At 35.0% G+C, this 25,866-nt stretch overlaps 2 protein-coding genes across 2 annotated transcripts; one reads left to right on the top strand and one right to left on the bottom strand.

Moving 5' to 3' along the window:
- Positions 1–1,740: 1,740 nt before the first annotated feature.
- LOC128240710 (NADH-ubiquinone oxidoreductase 75 kDa subunit, mitochondrial-like) lies at positions 1,741–19,497 on the bottom strand. The gene is made up of 18 exons (XM_052957478.1): positions 19,432–19,497; positions 19,129–19,196; positions 17,039–17,130; positions 13,102–13,209; positions 12,636–12,773; positions 11,906–11,991; positions 11,534–11,611; positions 11,044–11,229; positions 10,362–10,461; positions 8,588–8,737; positions 8,132–8,277; positions 7,595–7,723; positions 6,460–6,589; positions 4,473–4,634; positions 3,923–4,076; positions 3,430–3,605; positions 2,913–3,047; positions 1,741–2,315 (listed from the first exon to the last, which is right to left on the bottom strand). Exons 2-18 carry the CDS (start codon positions 19,187–19,189, stop codon positions 2,178–2,180), a joined length of 2,169 nt encoding a protein of 722 aa, XP_052813438.1. The 5' UTR covers positions 19,190–19,196; positions 19,432–19,497; the 3' UTR covers positions 1,741–2,177.
- A 120-nt stretch (positions 19,498–19,617) lies between these two features.
- On the top strand, positions 19,618–24,613 carry LOC128240711 (elongation factor 1-beta-like). The gene is made up of 6 exons (XM_052957479.1): positions 19,618–19,774; positions 19,981–20,103; positions 21,860–22,032; positions 22,522–22,647; positions 23,638–23,705; positions 24,489–24,613. The coding sequence occupies exons 1-6, from the start codon at positions 19,695–19,697 to the stop codon at positions 24,573–24,575; spliced, it is 657 nt and encodes a 218-aa protein (XP_052813439.1). The 5' UTR covers positions 19,618–19,694; the 3' UTR covers positions 24,576–24,613.
- Positions 24,614–25,866: the final 1,253 nt, after the last annotated feature.

Below are 25,866 nucleotides of genomic sequence, written 5' to 3'. Positions count from 1 at the left end.
AATTCTTATCCTCGACCACTTACACCAGCAGTTTCATATCACATGAGAAGATCATTAATAGTTAAAAGTCATGGCTGAAACATGAGCTGTTGCTATGAAATTCATTTATGGTAGAATCAAGTTAACATCCAAATGTGCCCTCAAACTTCCAAGATTAGAGATTAAATTATTATATTATATATATATATATATTTTTTTTTTTGGGGGGGCGTCTCAATGGAAAGCAAGTTTAAAGTGATATGATCATGTATAAAAAACATCAATTTTGGCTGATAAACCTTTAACTACTTACTAAATAATGCATAAATTTATGGGAAAAAATATTACTGATAACAAGGATGTAACCCTGTATATAATAACAGAAAACGCAAAAATATTAAATGATTGGTGAATGCTAAAAGATTTACTGTGATCTGCTCTAGTCCCATAAGGTAGAAATACCGTGTTGAATACACATTTCTTTCAAATTAAACTGAATAAACTCGGTATCCTTCATAAGAACAATTGTTTTTGACATTTATCAATCCTTTATGGAATATTAAAACAATAGTATTAATTGTGGTAAATCTTATTTGGGAGTAAGAGTGCATCTTTAATGGAGGAGATACATTTACAGGGAATATTTTAAATTTAAAAATTGTCCTTGCTAATCTGCAACTATTAGAAGAAATAGATGGCCAAAATGCAGACAAATACATATAAACCAGCACCACCAAAAAGCTTTTTTTTTCTATGTAAGACTAAAAATTTGCATGTGAATGTCGTCCGGTGAGTTTAGCCTTCCTTGGACTTAAATTTCAAGGTTTATGGTTGAAGACTGGACTCACAATAATTTACAAACATGATTACCTCTGGAGGCGATGGATGCTACCTGAACACCCATTTTCAATAAAAAAAGGCAGAAAGTGTACTACAATGTGCTGGTAAAAGGTGAATGGTTGGAACGTTATAGTACAATTTCATAACATATTTAACCATGTGGAAGAGGAACGGGTAAGCACCCATTTTCGATATTATATCTAGTTAAGGGGAAATAACTACAAAAAAAAACTGTAGGGCAGAATACTGGTTCTTGTACACTGCACATTGCTATCCCTTGGGAAGTGTCCCTGTTTTTTATGATATGGCAGGCACAAAAACCCATTTCCGAAAAATATCATGTTAAGGGTAGATAAGTTAATAAATATGCATGATAAGATTACTGCTCATTCACACTGCATGTCCTCTCATTTCCATATATACCAATTTTTACTTCAATCCCATTAATGGTTTTGAAGTAATGGACCAGACAAGCGCCAACTATAAAAAATGGTTTAAGGGAGATAACTTCATTAATATGCATGATAGGATTATGGTTCTTGTTGCACTGTACTTTCTCTCATAACCATCTATGTATCACGTTTTATTTCAAAACCATGAGTAGTTTTGAAGTTATTCTCCAGACAAGGCCTTAGAGTGTGACGGATGGACTGAAAGACTGACAAATTGGCTACTATATGCTACTCCCTTTTCGGGTAGGATAACAAAATTTAACATTTTACTGCTTCTGTAATTAGTGACAATTGCTATGCAATAAACTTGATGTTATTAAACCATCAAAACAGATATCATGTGTACATAGCGATTGAGGAAATTTATATCCTTTTTCATGTTAAACATATTTGATACACTTAAAGCTTTGCCAAAAGACCACTTCTACTAGTTATGGCTAAACTTTTATTCAAGAATAAATCTGAAGACTTACTTTTCAACTTTTAATAAATATCAAGCATTTCATTATCAACAAATAACACTTCTACCAAGGCAAAAGAAATGCCATGTCCTTGAAACATTCTAAAAATAGGTTTTTACAGCTTAAACACTTATCACCATCCAATTTAAGCAAACATGACTTTAAGAACTAATACTTTTACTTTTACATTAGGCTTGATTAAAATGTTTTATTAGCACAACACAAACACATCTTCCTTTAATAAATCTTATATAGTGTTTGGGTATCATCTTATGACTGTTAATTTGTAATTTCATGAAGGGTGGTACAACACACAACATTGTGTGCACAGCAAACTATCCCAATGATGCTTGGACACGATATCAAGCCAGGTGACCACTTTAATACATCAAGGTTTAAGCATTGTTAACGCCCAATGCCTCCTCTTATTAGAGGTTTCATCTCCCTAGTCCATCTCCTGAACGGCTTTGACACACTTGGCCATGGTCTGTGAGGCCCGGCCGATGGAGTTTGTCATGTAGAAATCCTTCAGGTTCAAAAGAGTTGGTGTCAAGGGTTTGTCTTCCAGCTTGCCTTTGATGCTCTGTCAGTGAAAAGAAGATTAGTTCTATGATCATCATGGCATTATTGCATTGTGCAGAGTTGTGACTACAGTTAAGCACATTCAGTCTTCATAGATATATATATATTCATAAATCTCAAGCATATATTCGTCTTTCTTTTATTTTTATAAATAATGGTTACTCGAATATCTATCAAAAGTTAAATGTATGCACAAAATTTATGGTAGTAAGTAAGTTCTTCATCAAGTTTAAGACACGCTAAAAAAGTATTAAATTTGACAAGTTAAAGATCATGTGTTCATAAAATACAAGTACAACTTAAATTGGCTTGTATAACTATTAGCACACAAAGCCTGGGGCTGCATTTATAAAGCATCTTAAGTCACATTCCTAACTTGCGTATCTCATTGGTCATATCATAAAAAAAAACTTCATAATTTCTAAAATTGTTTCATTGACCATCTTGAAAAAACACTTTCTGTACATTCTTTTGCTTTGACTATGAAAATGTTAAGAAATCGACTTAAGCTAGGAAATGACTCCAGATGTTTAATGAATTTGGCCCCTGCACTGCAAACTATAACCATTTGTATGTGGAATAACAAACTACAACTCACAGCAGAAAGCTCATTAGCCTGTTTAAAGTAGTTAGCATCCTCAGCGGAGCCGTACTGGACGAGATTTGGTGAGACATCATACAAGCGTTCACGAACTTCCTGGATACGGTCGTATGGCAACGAGTTGCCTGATAGCTGAAAAATAGAGTGCATATGTTGCGAAATAGGGAAAACAGCAATTAAATGACACTGACTTATAATGCAACATTGTTTTCTACCGTAATTTTCATTTGGAAACTACAGCCTCCAGTATAATTGGATTTGATATTTGCATTGCTTAGAGAGACTGGTAGTGATTCAATGTTTTCAACTCTTTACATGAAACAGGACATGTCATAATATAACTTTTTTGGATTGAACCAAGAGTACCACAACTATTTGTCTATGAAGCTAATATACAACTCAAATCAGACAAAAATAGCTTAATTTTCCATTTTTCTCTAGCCAGTTATGTGAACTGTGTGCATCCCTTTGTGTTCATCAAGTAAACTCAACACCAATGCTTAAAGTAACTCACCTCAGATAGAGCGCGAATAATTTTCCAGTCCTCTCTTGCCATCACGGGTGGGGATACGGCCAGTTTGGTGTACTGAGCGCGGCCCTCCGTGTTCACGTATGTGGCATCCTTCTCTGTGTAAGCAGCGCCTGGGAGAACCACGTCAGCCATCGCAGCACCCCGGTCTCCATGGTGTCCTAGGAATAGGAAATATATAATTAGATCATAAAAGTCCTAGACCCCCCATACCTCTCTGTCACAATAAATACTCCCCTAATTATTCCCCATCCCATTCCCCCTCCACCCCACCCATATATGCTTTTTTTTATTATAGTATGTACATGGATTACAGTCAAAATGAATGTTTCAGTTTCTTCAGAGCCATTTAATTTTGTATATCATTTAAACTAATGGTAATCTAAAATGATAAAGGGCCTGACATTCATATAAACTTTTGCTAGTATCATGGCAAATTCAAATTGGCACAAATCCATCGCATATATCTCTGTCAGACCTTGGTAGATGACGAAGCAGTCCTTGGGGAGCTGGTCTCGAGTGATTGCTCCCTCGTCAGCACCAAGCATGTATAGTACACTGGGTGGGTTTTCCCGGATACACTGGACTCCTGCCTTATAGCCAATGTCAAGGGCAGCCACTTGACTCGCCACCTGCAGGGAAAAATCATTATGCTCGGTGGATAAACTCAACATCTACTTTCTAAGTTGTAGTCCAGCCACTTGACTCACAACATACAAAAAAGGGTGTTTAAATAAAAAAACTCTGTATCAAAGTAGGGAGTGTTATGATTGTCTACCGGAATTAGGAAGTTTGTAACTTTGGGTCAGAATAAGGGGTTTTTTGGGTTAAGAGAGGTTAAATGTCTGAACGGTAAATTTGTCTCTGTCAGAATAGGGAATTTTGTATGAGAAAAGAGAGACTTTAGGCCAAAGTAGGGACATTTGAGTTTGAATAAGGAGTTTTGTTGCTGAATAATTTTTGAGTCTTAACAATATTGCGCCTGAACAGTTACGAAAACATTTCACCACATCTACATTGTCACTTACCCTGTGTAGTACATTAAGGACCTTCCAATCTTCACCACAGTCGGACTGTACCCGGGCGTTCTGGGCAATGGTGGCAACAGCCTGGTGTATGGATGTTCCATCTCCTCGCTGCAGAGCTGAACTCCCGACAACTACCATTGGGTTTTTAGCTGCTCCAAGTGTCTGTAAGAACAACTTATGTGCTTATACATCCTTTCCAGACAGGATGAGTGTTTGTGCTCCTTACTATGGGCCATACTCCTTAGAACAAACCAAAGGAGTATTAGTTGATGCTCAGTCAGTGAAACAATGCTTGCTTTATAAAGGTTTAAAGGGACTAGACACCAGATGGTCCAAAAATCGTCAAATATGGTATTTCCTCAAAACAATCCTAGAATTGTCAATGCAGGCTAGTAGGAAGCCAATATTACATCATTTTACATGATTTAGAGAATAAACGCAACAATAATGTTGATGTCTCATCTGTGTTTCCCCATTTAATAATAGCACATAGCAAATACCGGTAATGGTTTCCCAGTTTAAATCATATCTGATTATGAATACTGATAAATATACCGATGCTATTTTTTAACTTCCTGGGATTTACATGTAGACAAGCAGAGTAAATTTCAAATTGGAAACTGCGGAAAAAATTATGAAAGATGCATGTTTGGTAAGCAATGTGATACACCAGTAAGTAATATTCAATGTGTTGTACACAACAGTGTCAATTTTACAGAAGTTTTTGACAATTTTCTTTTTCTTTCAATTTTATTTCTTTTTTTCTTTCAATTTTATTAACTGGTGTCCAGTCCCTTTAATGTGGCTTATCAGTTAATACAATATATTGTTATTGACTGTTGATGAGGCCGGTATCCTGTTTTATTGACCACATCTGAAAGGGATGTTTACTTTGTGTGGTTCATATAATTCGGAAAAAGATGTTTCTTAGAACAGTTTCATTTATATCACCTAAATTAAAATACTTAAACAGTCACTTATTTTAATCGTTTTGAGCAGATGTCACTAATTTTATCCTAATAATCAATGGATATGACATCACACCCTGCCATGACATGTGGGATTGTTGACAAAAATATAGCTTTTGCAAGTGAATATCAATTCCTATGGTTTGTCATGGTGGAAATATAACAAGTACAAAGAAGCAGCTTTATGCCCTAACATTGGAGGGAGCGCAAATGACCATCAAAAACAGACAAAAGAAAATAAGGCAAATTTCAACAGTAAATATATTTTCTTATTACTTTTAGCTTGTTATTTTGAATAAAAAAGTCACGATATTGTCACAGCCTTGGCATCACCAACAGTGTGCGAACATGTGAACCTTGGCTATATACACTCACACATGTACAACAAAGCCTATAACTTCGGTTTTCATTGTAATTAAGTTGAAAACAGCAGATGTGATTCTAGTTTATTAAGTGGGGTTTAAGGTCTACATGTATAAACTTGTTACCTTGATTATAGGACTGAAATATTCCATACATAATTTCTATCTCTGTTGGATTTTTTTGCAAGTCTCATTACCTTAATTCTGATCATTTAACAGCAAAATAGTATACTTATATAAAATCCTGTTATTGTAGCTCTTGAAATAAATGTATAAAGTCTATTCCATTTAAACATATAACCCCCGGGGGGAAGGCACTTTTAAATGATACCATTCCCTACAAAAGCAAATTTACGCTTTTGTGGTACAAATTAGTGAAAAAAGACACCTTCCCATACACTATGAAAATTATTGCCTTCCCCCTGGGTGTTATATGTTTACTAGAATATCCTTAACCATAAGCAAAGCATAGGATAAGCTATTAAGCTTCCTTTTCAAGTTTGCAGAGAAAGTTTTTGTGCATTTATCACTTGTTTAACTTTCATGTATTATTACGTCAGACAATCCTTTATTATTGACCATGCTTTAAATTTGTGTATGTGTATACTTAAAATGTCCTTTTGAAATAAATAATGTTTAAACCAAATAATTCAATACCTTAGCGAAAGGGTGTTTTCCAGAGGCGATGTCAGACAGTATCTGTGTCGAGTCTCCAAGATGCTCATACTCATATGTGAGGTCGACCTGGCCTCCAACCATTGCGACTGTTAGGTCATTGTTGATCCAGCTGCAAAATATTCAAACACATTTTAATGAAATATTCAAACACATTTTAATGAAATATTCAAACATGTTATAATGAAATATTCAAACATGTTTAATGAAATATTCAAACATGTTTTAATGAAATAATCAAACACATTTTAATGAAATATTCAAACACGTTTTAATGAAATATTCAAACATGTTTAATGAAACATTCAAACATGTTTTAATGAAATAATCAAACACGTTTTAATGAAATATTCAAACACATTTAATGAAATATTCAAACATGTTTAATGAAACATTCAAACATGTTTTAATGAAATAATCAAACACGTTTTAATGAAATATTCAAACACATTTAATGAAATATTCAAACACGTTCCTATGAAATATTCAAACAAGCATACACATGTAGGTAAATGCAGCGTATGTTTTTCTAATATGAGCATTAAACTTAAAAGTGCTCCAAAACTTCCTCTTAGAGCTGACTAGGAAATCAAGGTTGACAGAGTTCCATCCTTAATAAATAACACAAATCACACAGCCCCAATTTCTTAAAACTTCTTAAGTCCCTTATAACAGGTATAACCCAAGCTCACATGTTATTCAATAATTTGCTTAATATTTACTTCTTTAAGAGTTTTTATACTTCTATTACTTAAGGTACACGTTAATAATACAAAATTAAATAACACACATCTTTCAAAACTAAAATTATGTACGTGAAAAGTCTTATTCCTGGCACTTAATATATTGCATCTTCAAATATCATTATTTATGATTTTGTTACTGCATTGGCACGGTCCACGAACCATGACTTTACGAGGTTTACACTAGATTTTGGGCATTCAATTTCAAAAACTGAGTAAAGATAGGAACTATCTTTATGATAATCCCAATAAACCATTTTTCATTTTAATTTAGTATCGAAGTTCAATTTAATTATGTATTTTAGCTCATTGAAATATGCTAATTAAGCCTATAAAGCTTACCGTAAGAAGTTTCGCGAAGTTCTTGAACTCACCTCTTTCTGATGCGGGCATTGAAGAGTGGGGCTTCAAATCTGGGGTTGGTGCCAACCAGAAGAATAAGGTCAGCAGACTCGACGCCCTGTATGCCCGTGTTTAACAAGTAGTTGGAACGCAGGTCAGTTCTGAAACATGGAGGAAGATACATGTTCGTAATGAAAACTAAATCAGTTAACACTAAATTAAGCTTAATTTCACAAACAGCTCTAACTGAGGAGTGCGACTTGCACACAAATCAGTTTCATTGTCTTTTTTCATTTGTTTGTTGTAAACGTTGTTTTTCCATTCCACTAAATCAATTAAAGTTAGAATGAATGCATCCATCACTTTATATGTATGAGCTTAGAGAAATTTTAAACATTCTGATCAATTATTGGCTCTATCATGAATAGTGGTACTTCACTTGTATTGTCAAAAAACTGTTAATAACATGTTTAAAGTAAACCATTCTGTCTGTCTGTATTCAGAAAAGAAATATCTGTTAAAGCGAATGTGATCTACTAGCATATATATCTGAACAGTAAGTAACCAACCCAGCTCCATCCATAGGGAATATTTCCTCTGTACATAGAGCCTCTGATCCCAGCCTGTTTAAGTAATCCTTGAGGGCGACAAGGGCCTCCGCGTCAACCAGTCCTCCAGCTAGTCCTGCAATCTTATCTCCTGGCACGGACACAATCTGCAATGGAACAGGGCAGGCTAAGCTTAAGTCATCCTTGAGAAAGACAATTGCCCATTGGTAAGTTAACCTTACGACTTTTTCTAGGTTTTCATCTCACAGCAGGGACGCAATGAGTACCGCCACAAATGATTTAAACAAGTTATAATTAGGTTTTCGGATGAATAAGCTGGAAGTCTTACACCACTCCTTAGCATAGAAAATTGTAAGATTTTCTATGGAACCAGATGCTAAGAATCCTGGAAAACATTTGACCAGAGCAGAGCTTTAAGATTGTTCTAACTCTAACAAGTGGAAATAAAACCCTCACCTTCTGAGTGGCAGCAACAAGAGCTGTCTCCCAGTCTGTCTGTTCCAGCTGTCCATCGGCATTCCTCACAAACGGCGCAGTCAGTCGCTGTCTCTTCAAACCATCATACGCAAACCGTGTAGCATCAGAAATCCATTCTTCATTTACCTCCTGAAATTAGTTAAAAACCCACATACACAAGAAAGTTTTAAGATTGGTTATGTATGTCTTTGAATCGAATACATTAGTATGCACCAGTAAATAACATCAATGCTTACTTACTGAGTTTTAAGTCTCAAAATGACCAGAGCCACTATATAAATGGCATAACATCAAGTTTATATACAGTGGAAACTCACTAAACCGAATCTCCACAAAACCGGAATCCACGGGATACCGGACTTTTGCCCTTCTATTTTCAATGTAAAAAAATCCCTACAAAACCAGAATTCCGGATACCTTACATAAAAATTGAAAAAATTTGTTAGTTGTCAACGTAATTTTACCTCACAAAACCAGACGTATATTTGTTCAAACATGTCAAAATGATTTTGTGTATTATTTTGTGTATTAGGAATTCGCGAATCGCGTGTCAATTTGTTTTGACAGCCGGTGCATCGTTAAATATTGCACCTGTGATGTTGTGTTAACTCGATAATCTATAATGATGATTGCGCTTAGGATTGACTGCCGCGCGATAATCAAACGATAATTAAACTTATGAAAAGAAAATTGATAGAAACATAAATTTGTTTGTTGCAGAAAATAAAGAACTAGAAACGATTTAATATTAAGTGATCATTTTAGAGGGTTGTTTTATCTAAAGACTTCTATGATTGAATCGAATCAGAGCGGTGCGTTAATTCAACTATCAAACATACTTTACAAGCATTAAATTAGGAGAGTTGTTTTATTTTAAGACTTGGAAAAAAAGATGATTATAAAAACGCAGAAATGTTTTATTATGTTTATCACTTTTGCATGTGCTTTTATCATGTCTCAACCTCCGACTAAATCGAAGACTTGAACTGTCCCTTTTCATTTTATTCCAGTTTTCAACTTCCCTCTAAATGTTAACTCAGTTCATATTTTAAGTAAACTTACTCCGTACATCAAATCCTCACTAAACCGGAATCCACACTGAACCGGAAATTTTGCCCAGTCCGAACCTTGTCCGGTTTAGTGAGTTTCCACTGTAGTTGATTTCAAATATTTTATTCTGACAGGCAGGTTAATGTGTATTTCAAAACGTACTGAAAGCATGGTAACTAAGATATGTCACCTTTCTTGGTATAAAATAAGGTATCAATCAATGTGTGTTTCCCTTAAAGGACCTTGTTTTTATGTTATAGGTTCAGAAATTGAAAAGGATAATTAAGAGTGAAATTTGATAAAAAAAAATGTAACAATAATAAAACATCATTAACATTGAACAAGGGGACAAATGTTCACAGTTATTTTAATAGAGTAATAGAGATGACTCGTATATGCCGAAAAGTATATATAATATGTCGTTAGTAACACTATGTGAATTGAATGACTAAATTTTGAATTTACAAAATTATGTTCAAATGAGTATCTGCCATTTACTGATTTGTGTTTGCTCATAAAATTATGTTATTAAGTAGGATTACCTGATTTTTTGTAAATGTTGTAAACATTTTCAAATCCAAGATCATTTAGGACAATATTCTTCAAAATTCTTACAATTTTAACTACTCATAACAGTTTCCATAATAATAATTATCCAAGTATTTAATAAATATTTAAACCCTATATTCCTTCACATGTTTACCTCGTTGGTTCTTGGCAGAATTCTGAAGACTTCTCCCGTCCGTGTTGAGACCACAATATTGCTGCCTACAGCGTCCATAACATCTACTGATTCAATCCTCCTGTGAACATAAAATGTAAACATTCCAGGGCCCGTTTCAATAAAGATCATAAGGATTAAGATCATAAACTTCCATGGGTATCGCCATTTTGGGCGTAAACTGTGTTTCAATAGGAAAATATCGTCAGGACATTTACCGCATAGATTCTGTCTGAAACATTATGGAGCAATCTGAAGCAGCATAAGGTCTAGGACAAAGATATCTAAGTGAAACAGGGTCAAGTCTGATAAATTTTAAGAAAATTATTAATAGTGAAGTATTTTTGTTTCCATGCATTCATATATCCAAAGTAGCAATTCAGAGTGAAATAATTGGTCAGTGTTTTTTTTTCAATGTTGAATAAACCAATCAATTTCTTGAGAGACAATGACTACATGTATTGATATGTCATTCAACAATTTGTCTGTAAGCAGAACAATGAAACAAAAACAGAATCTTTAATAATGGTAAAAGTTAGGCTTTAATATATCCTCAAATCTTAATAGTACATCATCATACAGACTACACACCACCAACAAGGTAACATGTAACACATTACAATAAAGCAAACAGATTAAAAACCACCATTGATATAATACAAACCTAGTCTCCCAGGGGCGGGCTGTAAAAGCGTACGGCTTGGATGTAAGAGCTCCGACAGGACACAGGTCAATGATGTTGCCAGACAGCTCAGACTTGAACATTTTCTCTACATAAGTGCCGACCTGCATATCCCCACCACGTCCCGTTGTTCCAAGGTCGTCCACTCCAGCTATCTCACTCGCAAACCTGGGGATATTCCATGGTAGGGTAAAATATTCATGCTAAGAAGAAATAAAGCTTTATATTTTCAAATACATGCACATGTACTTATAATGATACATGTGTATATAAAATGTAATCATATATAGTACATGTATACTGTTACCCACAATACACTTCGAGGACAGACAGTGTGAGCACCTCTGCAATGTTATCAGTCTGCAGTGAATATTTCCTGGATTACTTTGACACGAGGACAGAAAAAACAGTGATAATGACAATTATCAATCTAAGATCCATTTTCAAAATAAAACTGATAAATAATGTCTACCTGATGCACCTGGTACAGTGGATACATCTTGTCATTATTGTCTTAATAAGAGGGCCAACATTCTTGTCTTCAACAGCTCTGAAAACAAAAACACACAAGTCATAATAACACTGATGGTGATATGTCTAAGTACAATAATGAGATACTATAGCAGAACAAATTAATAAGAGATCCTACTTGAAATTCAACATTCAGCTGTGTAACTTTTTTTATTATAATTCATGACAAAAAAGAGGATAATTTTGCCATCTATTTCATGACCCTAGGTGGCATAAATTTTCATATAAAATGTTATACTTCAACTTGGGCAAATAGACTTCCAGCATTTTATTACTGAAACCATTTCTCCACATTCCTGAGGCTGCAGCATACCTCTTTCCCCCATGCTCCATGTCTGTAAAACGACTGCGGTCGCTGCCGAAAGCCATCGACTGATCCTGTAGGTCACATTCCCCACCCTGAAATGAGATAATAGTGAGAACTGTAAGAATCAGATACAATAATTTCAAGAATATTACATTTAGCTCATACATAATAAACATGTTGTAAAAACAAACAAAATCAGAAAGCAGCTATAGACCTGTTTAGTGGTATCGCTAACAACACAAAGGTTGATGATGCTGGATATACCTTTACCAAAAGACAGGGTGATCACCGCTATGACAGTCTAGTAGATGGTTCATAAGGAGACACTCTATTGCACCTTCCTGGTCATTCAGTGTCAGTGTTACATACATCGAACTACACATATAAACAACGGTCTACACATACATATTAGACAACACTATAAAACACAGGGCAACACATAAACACAGGCCTGCACATAAAAACAGTGGACTACATGCATAAAGTTTGGACAATACATATAGACACTGGTCATCACATCAACACAGTGAACAACACATATTGGACAACAATTATCATCATTGGACTACACATATACCTATTGAACAATAAATACAGACTTTGAACTACACAAATACTCATCAAACTACACATACATACACTGGAGTACACATACACACAGGACTGAACATGCAAACACCGGACAACTCAAATAAACACTGGATAACATATGAAAACTGCGACCAAAGGTGAATACCTGATCACATATGGGACAGTCGAGTGGGTGGTTCATAAGGAGAAACTCCATCACGCCTTCCCGAGCCTTCCGTGTCATTGGCGAGTCTGTCTTGATCTTCATACCCTTCATCACCGGCATAGCGCATGACGCTATCGGCTAGAATATAATGGTATTTATCATTAACAATACAATTACTGTTTTTTGGAATGATGGCGGCAAAATGTTACTGTATAAAACATGACATACTAATTTATTTGGGTGTTTATTTACCCTGTGAAGTAACATATCCTTCCTCATTTCCAATATCATTGAATTGATGATAATGCCTCACTAGAATATTCAAAACAGGCACAACGGTTTTAATTCCTTTAAAATATTTTCAGAAATCTTTTTACAGAGTGGGTTTTTTTTGAGATTACTGTAAATGTTGAACCATTTTGCTTTTAATATATAACAACTTTCTAATCATTGAAATGACACAAACCTTTGGAGATTTTTCCACCTCCACCAGACACATGCGACAATTGCCGGCGATGGAGAGTCGTTCATGGTAACAGAAGCGAGGTATCTCGACACCAGCATCGGCACATGCCTGGTAGAAATAATGTATAATTAACATATTCGAACAACATGAATTATTTTTGAACAGTGCTTTTTAAAAATATTATATTCCTCTGACACAAAATCATAAGAATACTGAGATTTGTGATTCAGTATATGATCACTATTGTCATTATTTATAACCCAAATAATTTGAAAAGCTATCTAATTTCCCACATTTTTTACAATATCCTTTCTTGTTTTAACTAAAATGACTTATAACAAGAGATGTTTGTCAAACATTATGCCCCCCCCCCCCCCCCCCCCCCCCCCCCTGAGTGCCATGTTGTCAGGAGTATTTGGACAATTGAATGAAATATGCATGGATGGAAATGACAGCTGATTTGTCATATTGACACTGGATGCCTTTGAGGCAGTTTTAAGGTTATGACCATTTAAAGTGTGAGGATAGTAGGTACAGTTTTTAATCATGTTCAGATGATGACTGATATTTACAAAAATGTATCCTCAAATTAGCAAAGCTTTTTTTGGCACGGGTTAGCAGCAGGGAAAAAGTCAATATGACGAAATGTTAATGATGAATATAAGTTATGACCATGACCTTTGACTATATGACCTCAAAACCCATAGGGGTTACCAACTGGTCACCCCTCCCTTAATGTCAAGTTAGAGGGCCATGGGTGCAGGCATTGTCAAGTTATCACACAGAAAAGCTTTTTGCATTCAAGGTCACTGTGACCTTGACCCAATGACCCCTAAAATCAAAAGGGGTCATCTACAGGTCAGGCCCAACCTCCAAGTCAAGATTGAGGGCCATGGGTGCAGGCATTGTCAAGTAATCACTCAGACAACCTTTTATCATTAAAGATCAATGTGACCTTGACCTTATGTCTGATGACTCCCAAATCAATCAGGGTCATCTACTGGTCAGGCCCAACCTCCAAGTCCAGTTTGAGGGCCATGGGTGCAGGCATTGTCGGGTTATCACTCAGACAACCTTTTACCATTTAAGGTCACTGCGACCTTGATCTTTGGCCCGATGACCCCCAAAATCAATAGGGGCCATCTACTTATTAGGCTGTACATTCATGTAAGTTTGTGTATTGAAACCTGGCAGTTAGCCTGCATGAATTCGCAGAGCCTAATCGTAAGAAGCCTGCATGATATACGCAAAGCCTAATCGTAAAAAAGTAAGTTTTATTTTGGACATGAATAAATAACACCACGAGCTATAATCCTAAATATTTTCATTTTAAAGACAGCAAAATATGTTGTGAATAACCACGTGTTTGGACCGTAAACATGCGTTCATCAATTTGAAGGTATCGGACAGGGTTCGCCGCCCCCCGCCATTTTGTTTTCCTGTTGACATAGCGTCTCAGTAACACATAATAAGAAATGAAAGTTTATTCTCCGGGGACATAGAAAGACAAACAACGAAAATAATGATGATATATTTAAAAAATAAAAATAATTTATTTACGATAGAATTAATATTTATTTTTTTACTTTTATGTAAAAAAAAAGAGATTATGGTCGGCGAGGAAAAAATAGGGTCGGTTGGGTTACCGGAAACACAGGTTGGTTTTTTTTGGCCTTAAAGAAACTTGACATAAATCATCAATAAATGAAGACAATACAAATATATGAGAAATCAGAACAATATCATGTCGCTATTGTTTTATGTGCTAAATTAAAAAAAATATATAAAAGAAACATATTTGAATTGGACAATCATACTCGTATCAATTTAAAGCAGCACTCTCACGGATATACCATTTATACAAATTTTTTTTTTTTGCCTTGAAAAGAGCAAATTTTTGCTTAAATATCAGCAAACCAATGATATAGGATTGCTGACAAAAAAAACAGATTGTAGTTTTTCATATTTCCGTTCGAAAATTAGTGTTCTATGGCTTAAACCGTTACTAATGGTTAAGAACAAGAGCTGTCACAGAGACAGCACGCTCGACTATTCCGCCGCTTTTCAGTGTATGAATCACTGAAAAATTAGAATAATTTCTCAATGCAATGATGTATTAGCCAAGATATTAACATAAATGTTGTTACATGCAAAATTTTAACCAGAATTTCTAAGTCCAATAATAAAGGGCCATTATTTGCAAAATACAGTTATCTAATTTGGTTATCTAAGTAGGTTGGGTGGTTGAGTACCATTGTATAAAGTCTCAATGCAATACATAAAGTAGTTAATAATATATTAACCTATGTGTTCATACATGCAAAACCTTAACCAGAATTTCTAAGTCGCATAATAAAGGGCAAAAATTATATAATATGCAAGATAGAGTTATCTCTTCTGATTTATAAAGAAGGTTGAATGGTTGGGAGCCTGTGTATAAAGTTTCAATGCAATAAAGGGCTATTATTTGCAAAATACAGTTCTCTAACTTGGTTATTCAAGTAGATTGGATGGTAGAGTACCATTGTATAAAGTCTCAATGCAATACATCAAGTAGTTGCTGAGATATTAAGCTATGTGTGCTTACATGCAAAACCTTAACCAGAATGTCCAAGTCAAATAATAAAGGCCCATTTTTTGCATTATATTCAAAAAGTGTTATCTATCTTCATTAAATGAGTAGGTTAGATAGTTGGGAGTACATACCTAAAGTTTCAATGCAATACATGATCAGTGTGTGATTACCACGTGATAAATTATGTCATATATGCTACGTTGGTAGGCAACATTATGCTTAAAATGAAGTCTTAAATCAAAGATAACTTTATTTTACACACCATTTTAAATAAAACAAAGGGAAGTCTATGCCGCGTAAGGAGCATCGCATTTGTTTTATTATCGTAGTTTGATAAGTTGATTAGTTTCATCAGACACTTCGACAAACATTTTTCCAAAATAATGTTTTGACAGTGCTCCGTCAGACGGCCATACTGCTAAAGGCTTTGTCGAAGTGTTTAAAGAAACTAAACTCTCAATCAAAATCTGGTAAAAGATCGAAGGCAGGGCTCCGTAACCTGCGTAGACTGCGCTATGTTTCATTTAAAATGGTAAAGAACTCATGAAGATATCTTTGTTTAAAGTCTTTTTTCAAATCAAAACATTGCCTTCCGACGTAGCATTTATGACGAAATTTATCACGTGGTATACACACACTGATGATGTATTTACTGAGAAGACTTAAAGGTGCAAAACCTTAACCAAGGTGTGACGCCGAAGCTTGGGTGGGTAGTATAGCTCTCATTATTCTTCGAATAGTCGAGCTAAAAATGCATAAAACATCAATTTTTGAACTTAAATATAGAAAATCTGTGATCTTATTTTTTGTCAGCAGTCTTATAAAACTGGTTACCATGGAATTTTGCCAAAATTGGCTCGTTCCAAAACCAAAAAAGTTATAAAACGGTATAATTGTGAGAGTGCAGCTTTGACACACAAACAAAACAGTCAAAGAAGATTGTACGCATATGGTGACTAAGATTATATCATCTTCTCCAATAAATTGAACATACCTGGTACTGTATGTTAACTTAAATACATGTTGAACTGTAAAAATTCTGATCCGCCTAATTGGTATAATGTATAAAAATGCAATGCATGCAAGCAGCATGTTGATATCCAATGTTATTACTGTTCAAATATACCTTTTTTTACATTAACTGTTGACACACATAATCAAAAGATCGAATATCTCATATATAACAGACGGAGAGATGCACTCGGCACTTTTTGTAAGTTATGTGCACAAAGTTATGCTTGATATTCTTAGTTTTGCTTACAACCCATGGTTACGAAATATGAAAGTCCCTAAGATGCAAGTAATCAGATTTGATAATGAATCACTTGCAAGATGTATTAAATTCTCAGCTCTCATTCTCACCTGTAAGATGGTGGTTCCTGGTACCACCTGTACTGACTTGTCATCCACAAAAACCTCCAGCGTCTCTGGTGGGGCCGTAGAGCTCCATCGTGCTGTAGAAAAATTGAAGAAACTGGGAATAATTATTGGAAATTATCAAATAAGTGTGCGACATGAATAAAAATGCATGACATGTATATGCAACTAATTTTTTTTTAACTTGTTCCTATTTTGAGTTATAATATATATACATATTTAATGGGAAATGTTCCATTGGCTTTGATAGAAAATAACACATCTGAATTTTAACTTTTTAAAACCAATTCAAAGATTAATACCAGGACTTTCAAATTCTGGGTCCCTATCTTTAACCTGCACATTATATCAATAAAACTGGACAGCAGCACCAATTATAATCAAGCGAAAGGTGACCATGATGCTAGTCTACAATAGTAGAAGTTCAATACAGGATTCTTCAAAAGGATTTGCCATATAAAAAAAAATCATAAAAAATCTGTCCACATACAATTACTTGGACGATGTCGCCAATGAAAAGTGATACTTTTACAACTAGTGTTGGGAATCCATTCCAGTTTAACTATTGATTATCAGTTCCACTCAAGTAACCAATTATTGATGGAACAATCAGCTTTTGACTACAACTTACTTGTAGTTTTATTCTTGTACAATAACTTGTAATCCTTAACTATGCTTATGTTGTGTACATAATCGAAATTAATTAGTGTTGTTGTTGCTTTTGGCCATATTGTTGGCGAAAACAACTGAACACTTACAAATGAATTGATGAACTCAAAGGAGAAATTTGGCAGGAATTAACCAAACGGAAACACTGAGAGGAAATAAGAAAAACAACTCCCTGGTTAAATCATTAAACCATTATGACTAATTACAATTGATTGTCGCAGATTTCAGACTCAACCAATCATTTTTCAGTTAAAATCAATCATTTACATCACTTGATAGATATTATCCCGGTATTGCATCATAAATTCAACACGTGTGCTTAAGAGAAACAATATATCTATCACGATACAGGTGAAATGGAAGTCAAATATCGTCCCATAGAGTCGTGCATGCTAAAAAACAATGATCATACTTTGTTTACAATAATTATACATGCCAGCTAGTATGTGTATACACAAACAAGTTTACCCATGCAACGCAACTATATCGTAGATGCAAGCAGGGCACCAACGCATGCGCCTTGAATAATTTCCGGTTGCGCAATGTCCATGTCGGCATATGCGTATAGAAATAAACAAAGATTGTAAATCGTGTGCACGGCTCTGTTGGACGATATTTGACTTCCATTTCACCTGTATTGTGATAGATATATTGTTTCTCTTAAGCACACGTGTTGAATTTATGATGCAATACCAGGATAATGCATTTTAGTCTAGAAAATTTCGGTGAAATTTGCGGGTAGATGGTTCGTCGAGTAACATGTTTTAGGAAATTCGGGTTTGAAATTGCATTTGTTTTCGTTAAAACTGTACATTTTCTTAAAGATTGACACTAACTCTACAAGGAAAGTCCAAAAATGTAGAGTTTGGTTAAGATTTGATAAAGTTATGGCCTCTTAAACAGGGTCATGTCGGCAAATACATGGAAATTCAGGGTCGAGTCGTCACCCTTTACAAAGATAATAAAATAAAAAAAATAAAAAAATATTTTTTTTGCCAATTTTCACAAGTTACAGTTACCACATCATATTCTTACTAAAATTTGATAAAAAATATTGATAAAAAAACCCGGACGGGGGCGTGGTGTGTCAAAACAACCCAACCTGCCCCTGTGATTAAAACAAGCTAACTATCAACCCCCTGTGTGGCACATGTAAAATGTGCTGGAAAATTAATCTAATGTGTTTGAGCGTTGCAACTTGATTTTTGTTTCTATGATCAATTGCGTATTTTTACAAGTACACATGCAACTTGATTTTTGTTTCTATGGTCAATTGCGTACTTTTACAAGTACACATACGTTTATAAAGAGCTCAAATTAGTGAGACATACCGAATAACACATTAAAGTTTTTTTAACTTATTTCCAATGGGGTCCTATTTACAACATTCTTTAATACAAACATACCAAGGGATGCTAGGGCTTTTGTGGCCTTGCAGTTACGAGCTAATGGCCACAGCCTCAACATCTTTCCTCTGGAAAAATATAAACTTATCAATTATGTAATTTTACATTTTGTAAACATATCACAATCAAATTAGAACCGGGTGGGGTTAAGATAAAATACTGAAATGCAGCACTATTCAATATAAGACGATAAAATCAAAGATTTGCACTGTTTCAATTCTTCAAAAGGATTAATTATTCCATGAATTTTAATAAGATTAATTCGTTGAAACGGAGATAACTGCCAAAAGATGAAAAAATCACCTTCAATTGTGCATTTACCGGAAGTAAAAACTTATACAGGCACCGGTAGCTAATAAAATGTTTTATTTATTTTTCTATTTTATCTACAAATATGACAGTAAAATCCCACAGTTTTGTAAAAAATAATAATTAAACGTTGACATAATGAGCTTTTAGTAGAAACTTACTAAAAACAGTTAAAGTATCCCACGGTCCTTTTTACCTTGTCACCGGTTTGGGAAACACGTTGGTGAACTTAGCCGGCATCAATTTACAAATTTACAATGGGTTTTGGTGATTTAAAAAACAAAACCGGTCTTAAGGCCCTTGATGATTACCTTGCTGACAAAAGCTACATTGAAGGGTAAGAAACATGATGAGTTGAATGATTTAATTTAGTTGAATTTTCGTACCAATAAGGTTCGTACCATTTTGACATTCCTATCTTTTAATTATCTTAAATTACAGAAAGTCGACTTGACAACCGTTTTTAGTCGAAACAAATTATATCTAAATTTGTCATGGATTCGAACCATTTGCTAAGACTGTAAGGAAATCTACCTTTTCCAGGTTCCAGCCCTCACAAGCTGATGCTGTGGTTTTCAAGGGGCTGTCAGGTGCTCCGGCTGCAGAATTTGTAAACGCACTTAGATGGTACAACCAGATCAACTCATACGGTGGTGCTAAGGACAGGTAAAAAATGATTGTGGTGGTTGATCAAAAAGTACCTTACAAAGTCAAAACAACCACTCTTGTGAATGTCTACACCCCTGTCAGAAGGATTTGACAATCAAAAACCTCAAAAAGATCTACTATGGGAGATGACCAAAAAAAATGTTTTGAATTATGTGGGATTTTCTGAAGGGTCGGAAAAAAAGGCTAGAATGACTACATATCATTTTAAACAACAATGCCAAATTTGTTTAATTTGGGGGGGGGGGGGGCATGGTTTTATTGAGATATATTAGATAAAAAATTGGAAAAACACTTCAATGACAGGGTTCAAATTTAGACTCACGTACTCGCAAAATGCAAGCGACATTTGCAAATTACGAGTGACTTTTATTCAAGCTCACAAAATTCTGTGAGTGGCTTTTTCTAGACCATACAATTTGAAAAAGGAAAGTAGAATAAACATGAACTTAATTCCACTACGTAGTCAAGTGTAAACAGCCTATAAGTGGCATGTTTACACTACCAGTATAAAGAAGACAGTACGGAGTCACGCTCCAGTGAGTTTTCAAAAATAGAACAAATACGGAAAAGGCCGAGTTTTAACTTGAATCTTTCCGGGATGCTCTGAGGTGTGCATAATACAAAGTGAATACAAATGACGTAATCACCTAGCTCAATCATTGGCTAAATTTAGTGCTTTTGTGCAATATATGTAAACCCCATCAACCTTTGAATATATCCGCTCAACTGTCAAAAGTGAATAGACTTCGATATATTTTATAGTCCAAAGCATCCACGCTACATTTACTGTTGCTTTTATTTATTTTAAATTTATATTGTTATTGTTTTTAATACTTATAGTCAATAAAATCTGTAGCGTGCTCACCGAATGAGTATTACCTATTACCTGATGGCGAGGGAAAATATACCCCCCCCCCCCCCCCCCCCCCCTCCCAAGTGAAAAATGTCAGACACTTAAGATTGATACTTTTTAATATTTATAGTATGTCTTATATCTTCTTTAATTAGACAGTATTATAAGGAAATAAAGCAAATAATAAAATTGCAAGTTGATTTTTCATTTTGCGAGTTGCCTCAAAAAGCACTTGCAAAATTTTGCGAGTGCTCCTCAAAGTTAAATTCGAACCCTGAATGATTTATTAATCTTGACAATGAACATGTCATTTTAAAAAAAGCTTGAGTTTAGAAGATATTCTTTTCTATACACTGACAAAATCTGTGTCAGGTATTTAAGTCCTTTTAAAAGTTATTTCATTTAAAGTAAATCGACAGGAAGTATTGCACACCTGATTCCAGCACTCAACATGTGATATCGCATGTTTTAAAATATGTATATTTTTTCTGTTCACATTATAAAGAAATGTGACAATGCATACTTTTTGGTTAAGGGGTCACAGATAAGTGAATATCATTCTAAATAGTCAATAATAAAGTAAAGCAGAACAACAAGAGGTATGGGCAATTTTTAATAGTACTCTTGACAGAAGCTTTTTGTGTATTTCCGGGTTGGCTTGTCTTTGTAATATGCAATAATAGCCAGGTGGGCTACAACAGATAAAAGTTGGTAGCCTAATAGAAATCTTTGGTAGTCTGCAAGCTCCAGGCAATGGAATAGTTGGTATGGAACAGTGTTATTCAGGTGTTATACAAATATCTCATAAGTACATGATTGATATCTAATCTTAGTTAGAACATGATGTCTGAATATTTTAAACATTGCTGTACTGAGTGCTGAACCATGCACCTTTATCAGTTTCCCAGGTGTAGCGAAGGCCTTAACCCAGTATGGACCTGCTGGTGGCGATGCCCAAGCAGCAAAAAAAGACGATGACGATTTCGATCTGTTTGGTGAATCAGACTCTGAAGAGGAAGAAGATGAAGAAACAAAGGCCAAGTTGGCTGCCTATGCTGCCAAAAAATCCAAGAGTGAGTTGGTGATTGAAGTTTACAAGAATTTAAAGATGCACTTTTACTCCCAAATAAGATTTACCACAATTAAAACATTTTTTTTCATTTCATTTTAATACCAAAAAGGATGAACTAATGTCTAAAACAATGGTTCTTATGAAGGATACCGTGTTTAATTTGATAGAAAGGTGCAGAAATTTCTACCTTATGACACGATAGAAGATATTCAGTAAATCTTTTAATATTTTTGCGTTTTCAACTATTAGGTACACGGTTAAAATCTTGTTATCAGTAATTAATATTTTCCATAAATGCATTATTTAGTAAAAAGTTAAAAGGTTTATCACTCGAAATTGATTGTTTGTTATACATGTGTATGTACTGATTTTGAATAAGAGTGTTACTTTAAAAGCATCAAGCCTGAGGTGACATTTTGATGATATAACATTATAACACAGTATTTTTTTGACAAATAAGTCTTAAATGGAAGTGTTTTTCCCTTACCAGAGCCTGCATTGATTGCGAAGAGCTCCATTCTTCTGGACGTAAAGCCGTGGGATGACGAAACTGACATGAAGGCATTGGAGGAAAAAGTCCGCAGCGTACAGACTGAAGGTCTTGTCTGGGGTGCTGGTGAGTAGAGTCTGTTTGTTGGAATTCTTTTATTTTTTTATGTAATATTTGATTATATCAGATACCTTGTTATTCAGTATTATATGTTTAAGAGTCTGAGCAATGCATATGGTACATACATGTGTGTCCCAGACTTATGAGGGCACAAGTTTATATATCAATTACCTGAAGTCAGACTGAAGGTCTTGGTAAGGCACTGTTAGTGGATATATAAATGTCTACCAAACTTACTGTTGGGTAAAATGATTTGCTAGAGAACATACATACACATTAAAGACTTAGAGTAAGCTATAGTTTGAGTCTATGTTAGCTTTATTAAACTGTTAAGCATAAGCCCCGCTGCCAACGTATTTACTTAAAGTGAGGAAAAACTGATACCATCTTTTCAAATGTTGGCGTATTGAAAAAAAGGATGCCATTTTTAAGTACTGCCGGGAATGAAAATATGATGTCATCTTTTTAAGTGTAGGCACAAATGTATCTAAAACTAGCTATTTTTTATGACAAAAAAGCCTAGTTCGGCATTAAAATTTGTCTGAAGCCATCTAAGTAATGATTACAGTAGAATCAGTTGGGGAGGGGGGGGGGGGGATCCTATTATTATAATTAGTGACATACATGTAACTGCAACCACCAAACATTAATGGTTGTAAAAGCATTTTCTGGCTCCTTGGAAATTCTGAGGCTTTAACTTGTGTATAAACACACATATTTATGGGAATTTGCAGGGAGTATGTTTTCTGTAGGTTAATGGTAAACACAATCTCTTCAAATGAAGGCATTTTAGATTTGATTTTCTATCTAGGGGCATGTAGTTTGGTAAGTGGTTCCAATCACAGACACTCTTGATATCCTCCGAGTATTCCTTTCTCCCACAACACAAGACCACATTCTTGCATAACATGCAAATGAACCATTTAGGGATAATGCTGTGATAGTTATAACACAAACTGATATAAACTTAACATTTTATCTGGTTGTTAATTGCAGCAAAACTTGTACCAGTCGGCTACGGAATCAAGAAACTGCAGATAAACTGCGTCGTAGAAGACGATAAGGTTCGTGTGGATAAATGATTAAGATTATTATAGGGTATTAATGCCATAACATACTAAGCAAAATAAGTTCTTAAGTGGTTTGGTATATTATGGCATTAAAGCACATGCTAAGAAATTTATACAGGCACAGTATAGTGAATACATTTTGAGTTTATTTGTTTTTCGAAGGAGGTATTTTCATAGCCTTGGTTTTGTTGTCATCAGTGGCACAGCTGTGCAAGATTTTGAACTTCGGGCATAACTCTCAAACCTTTCCAGATAATAAGATGAAACTTTGTACAAATGTTGCCAAGGACAGAATATGCGCATGAACAGCAAGGGCCATAACTTTATAGCTTAAATGATTACTGAGTGATGTCCCTTTTTCCACTGAAAACAACAGCCAGCAATAACTCTACAGACCATGCTAGACTACATTACATTTTCATTCTGAGCTTTAATGATTTTTTTTCTCTGAAAATAAGGACAAACAGCATACTCAACTGTTTTTAGTGGGCCTGTTTCTAGAAGAAGAAAAAATTGAGATTTTTTTTATGGTCATGGCGTTATTCATTGAACATTTAAGTTATTCACATGAAACTTTGTACACATGTTACAAGAGATGCACATGTTCATAAATAAGCAAACAGAGGAGCATTGACCTCACCTTGCAGTTCTCATATTCTGTGTGTTGTTATAAAATTCTGCACTGAATAAGTGTCTAGTATTTTGTGATTGTATGAACACATGTCCAGTGTGACCGTAAGCTTGGTTCAATTAAGATGTTTTTCCTTACTTTTCCAGGTTGGAACAGACTTTCTGGAGGAGGAAATTTGTGCTTTTGAAGACTTTGTACAATCTGTTGATGTTGCCGCTTTCAATAAGATCTAAGAAGTGCTAAATAAAGAAATAAAACCTATTTAAACTTGTGTCAGCCTTATTTGGTATTATTTGAAACAAGTTCTTAAATTTTAGGCCATAACTCAAGTGTGACTTAGATACAGTTATCAAACGGTTGGATTCCAACCAGTATTCTATGTTGAAATATATGCCATTTAACAAGTGTTGCCACGTTTGCGGAAAAATTTGCTAGAGTTAACCAGCAAGAAGGTGAAGGAGGAAACCCATGCTGGACAGCATGACCCCATTCCCTATATGTCTGCTATCTCCGAAACAAAAAATGTTGGCCTTTTCTTGGGCATAGCATATAACAGATCTTCCTGGATCCAAGACTGTGTCTCTGCTGCTTGATATTACATCCGTCTCAATGTTTTGACCAAGAATTTTTGTTGAAATGTCAAGGTCACATTTAGAACTTAGATACAAATTTTTCTCTGAGCTTCTGATCACAAAAATAGAACTGAAGTTCTTTGTTCAAATGTCAATTTTAGAAGTTTGAAAAATCTTGCATGTCTGTTTACGTTTAGAAGCACGTGCGAGATTCCTCAGCATAAGTCGTGTCCATTTTTGGAGGTCGGTAAACAGTTTTACTGACAATGTACATGTGTCCCTCCTGCAAGTGCATATTGTAATAATTTTTCACACGGGATTATCTCAAAGGCATAAAAAATAGAAAAGCTATACAGTAAGTGGGTTCCGACAGGTGATCATTATTCCTGCTATACAGTAAGTGAGTTCCGACAGGTGATCATTATTCCTGCTATACAGTAAGTGGGTTCCGACAGGTGATCATTATTCCTGCTATACAGTAAGTGGGTTCCGACAGGTGATCATTATTCCTGCTATACAGTAAGTGGGTTCCGACAGGTGATCATTATTCCTGCTATACAGTAAGTGGGTTCCGACAGGTGATCATTATTCCTGCCATACAGTAAGTGGGTTCCGACAGGTGATCATTATTCCTGCCATACAGTAAGTGGGTTCCGACAGGTGATCATTATTCCTGCCATACAGTAAGTGGGTTCTGACAGGTGATCATTATTCCTGCCATACAGTAAGTGGGTTCCGACAGGTGATCATTATTCCTGCTATACAGTAAGTGGGTTCCGACAGGTGATCATTATTCCTGCCATACAGTAAGTGGGTTCCGACAGGTGATCATTATTCCTGCCAAATGAAAGATATTTGCCATTTGCGGCAATTTTTCAATGCTGGCGTTTGTTTTGTGACTACATAATTAGAAAACGTTTGTACCGGTAATATGTATCTTTTCAATTAGCAG

Source organism: Mya arenaria, chromosome 7 (assembly GCF_026914265.1).
Source record: "Mya arenaria isolate MELC-2E11 chromosome 7, ASM2691426v1".
Lineage (NCBI taxonomy): Eukaryota > Metazoa > Mollusca > Bivalvia > Myida > Myidae > Mya > Mya arenaria.
The sequence above is the reverse complement of the archived record's forward strand: the minus strand, read 5'-3'. Positions and strand labels throughout refer to the sequence as shown.

What these genes read in the sequence shown, in the direction of transcription:
- LOC128240710 (XM_052957478.1), bottom strand. Translation starts at nt 19,189, where the DNA reads ATGTTGAGGCTGTGGCCATTAGCTCGTAACTGCAAGGCCACAAAAGCC. An exon ending in AAAAGCCCTAGCATCCCTTG is followed by an intron (nt 17,131 to 19,128) that starts GTATGTTTGTAT and finishes ATTTTTCTACAG; the next exon opens with CACGATGGAGCTCTACGGCC. An exon ending in TTCCCTATGGATGGAGCTGG is followed by an intron (nt 7,724 to 8,131) that starts GTTGGTTACTTA and finishes TCCATGTTTCAG; the next exon opens with AACTGACCTGCGTTCCAACT.
- LOC128240711 (XM_052957479.1), top strand. Translation starts at nt 19,695, where the DNA reads ATGGGTTTTGGTGATTTAAAAAACAAAACCGGTCTTAAGGCCCTTGAT. An exon ending in GACAAAAGCTACATTGAAGG is followed by an intron (nt 19,775 to 19,980) that starts GTAAGAAACATG and finishes TACCTTTTCCAG; the next exon opens with GTTCCAGCCCTCACAAGCTG. An exon ending in TGCTGCCAAAAAATCCAAGA is followed by an intron (nt 22,033 to 22,521) that starts GTGAGTTGGTGA and finishes TTCCCTTACCAG; the next exon opens with AGCCTGCATTGATTGCGAAG.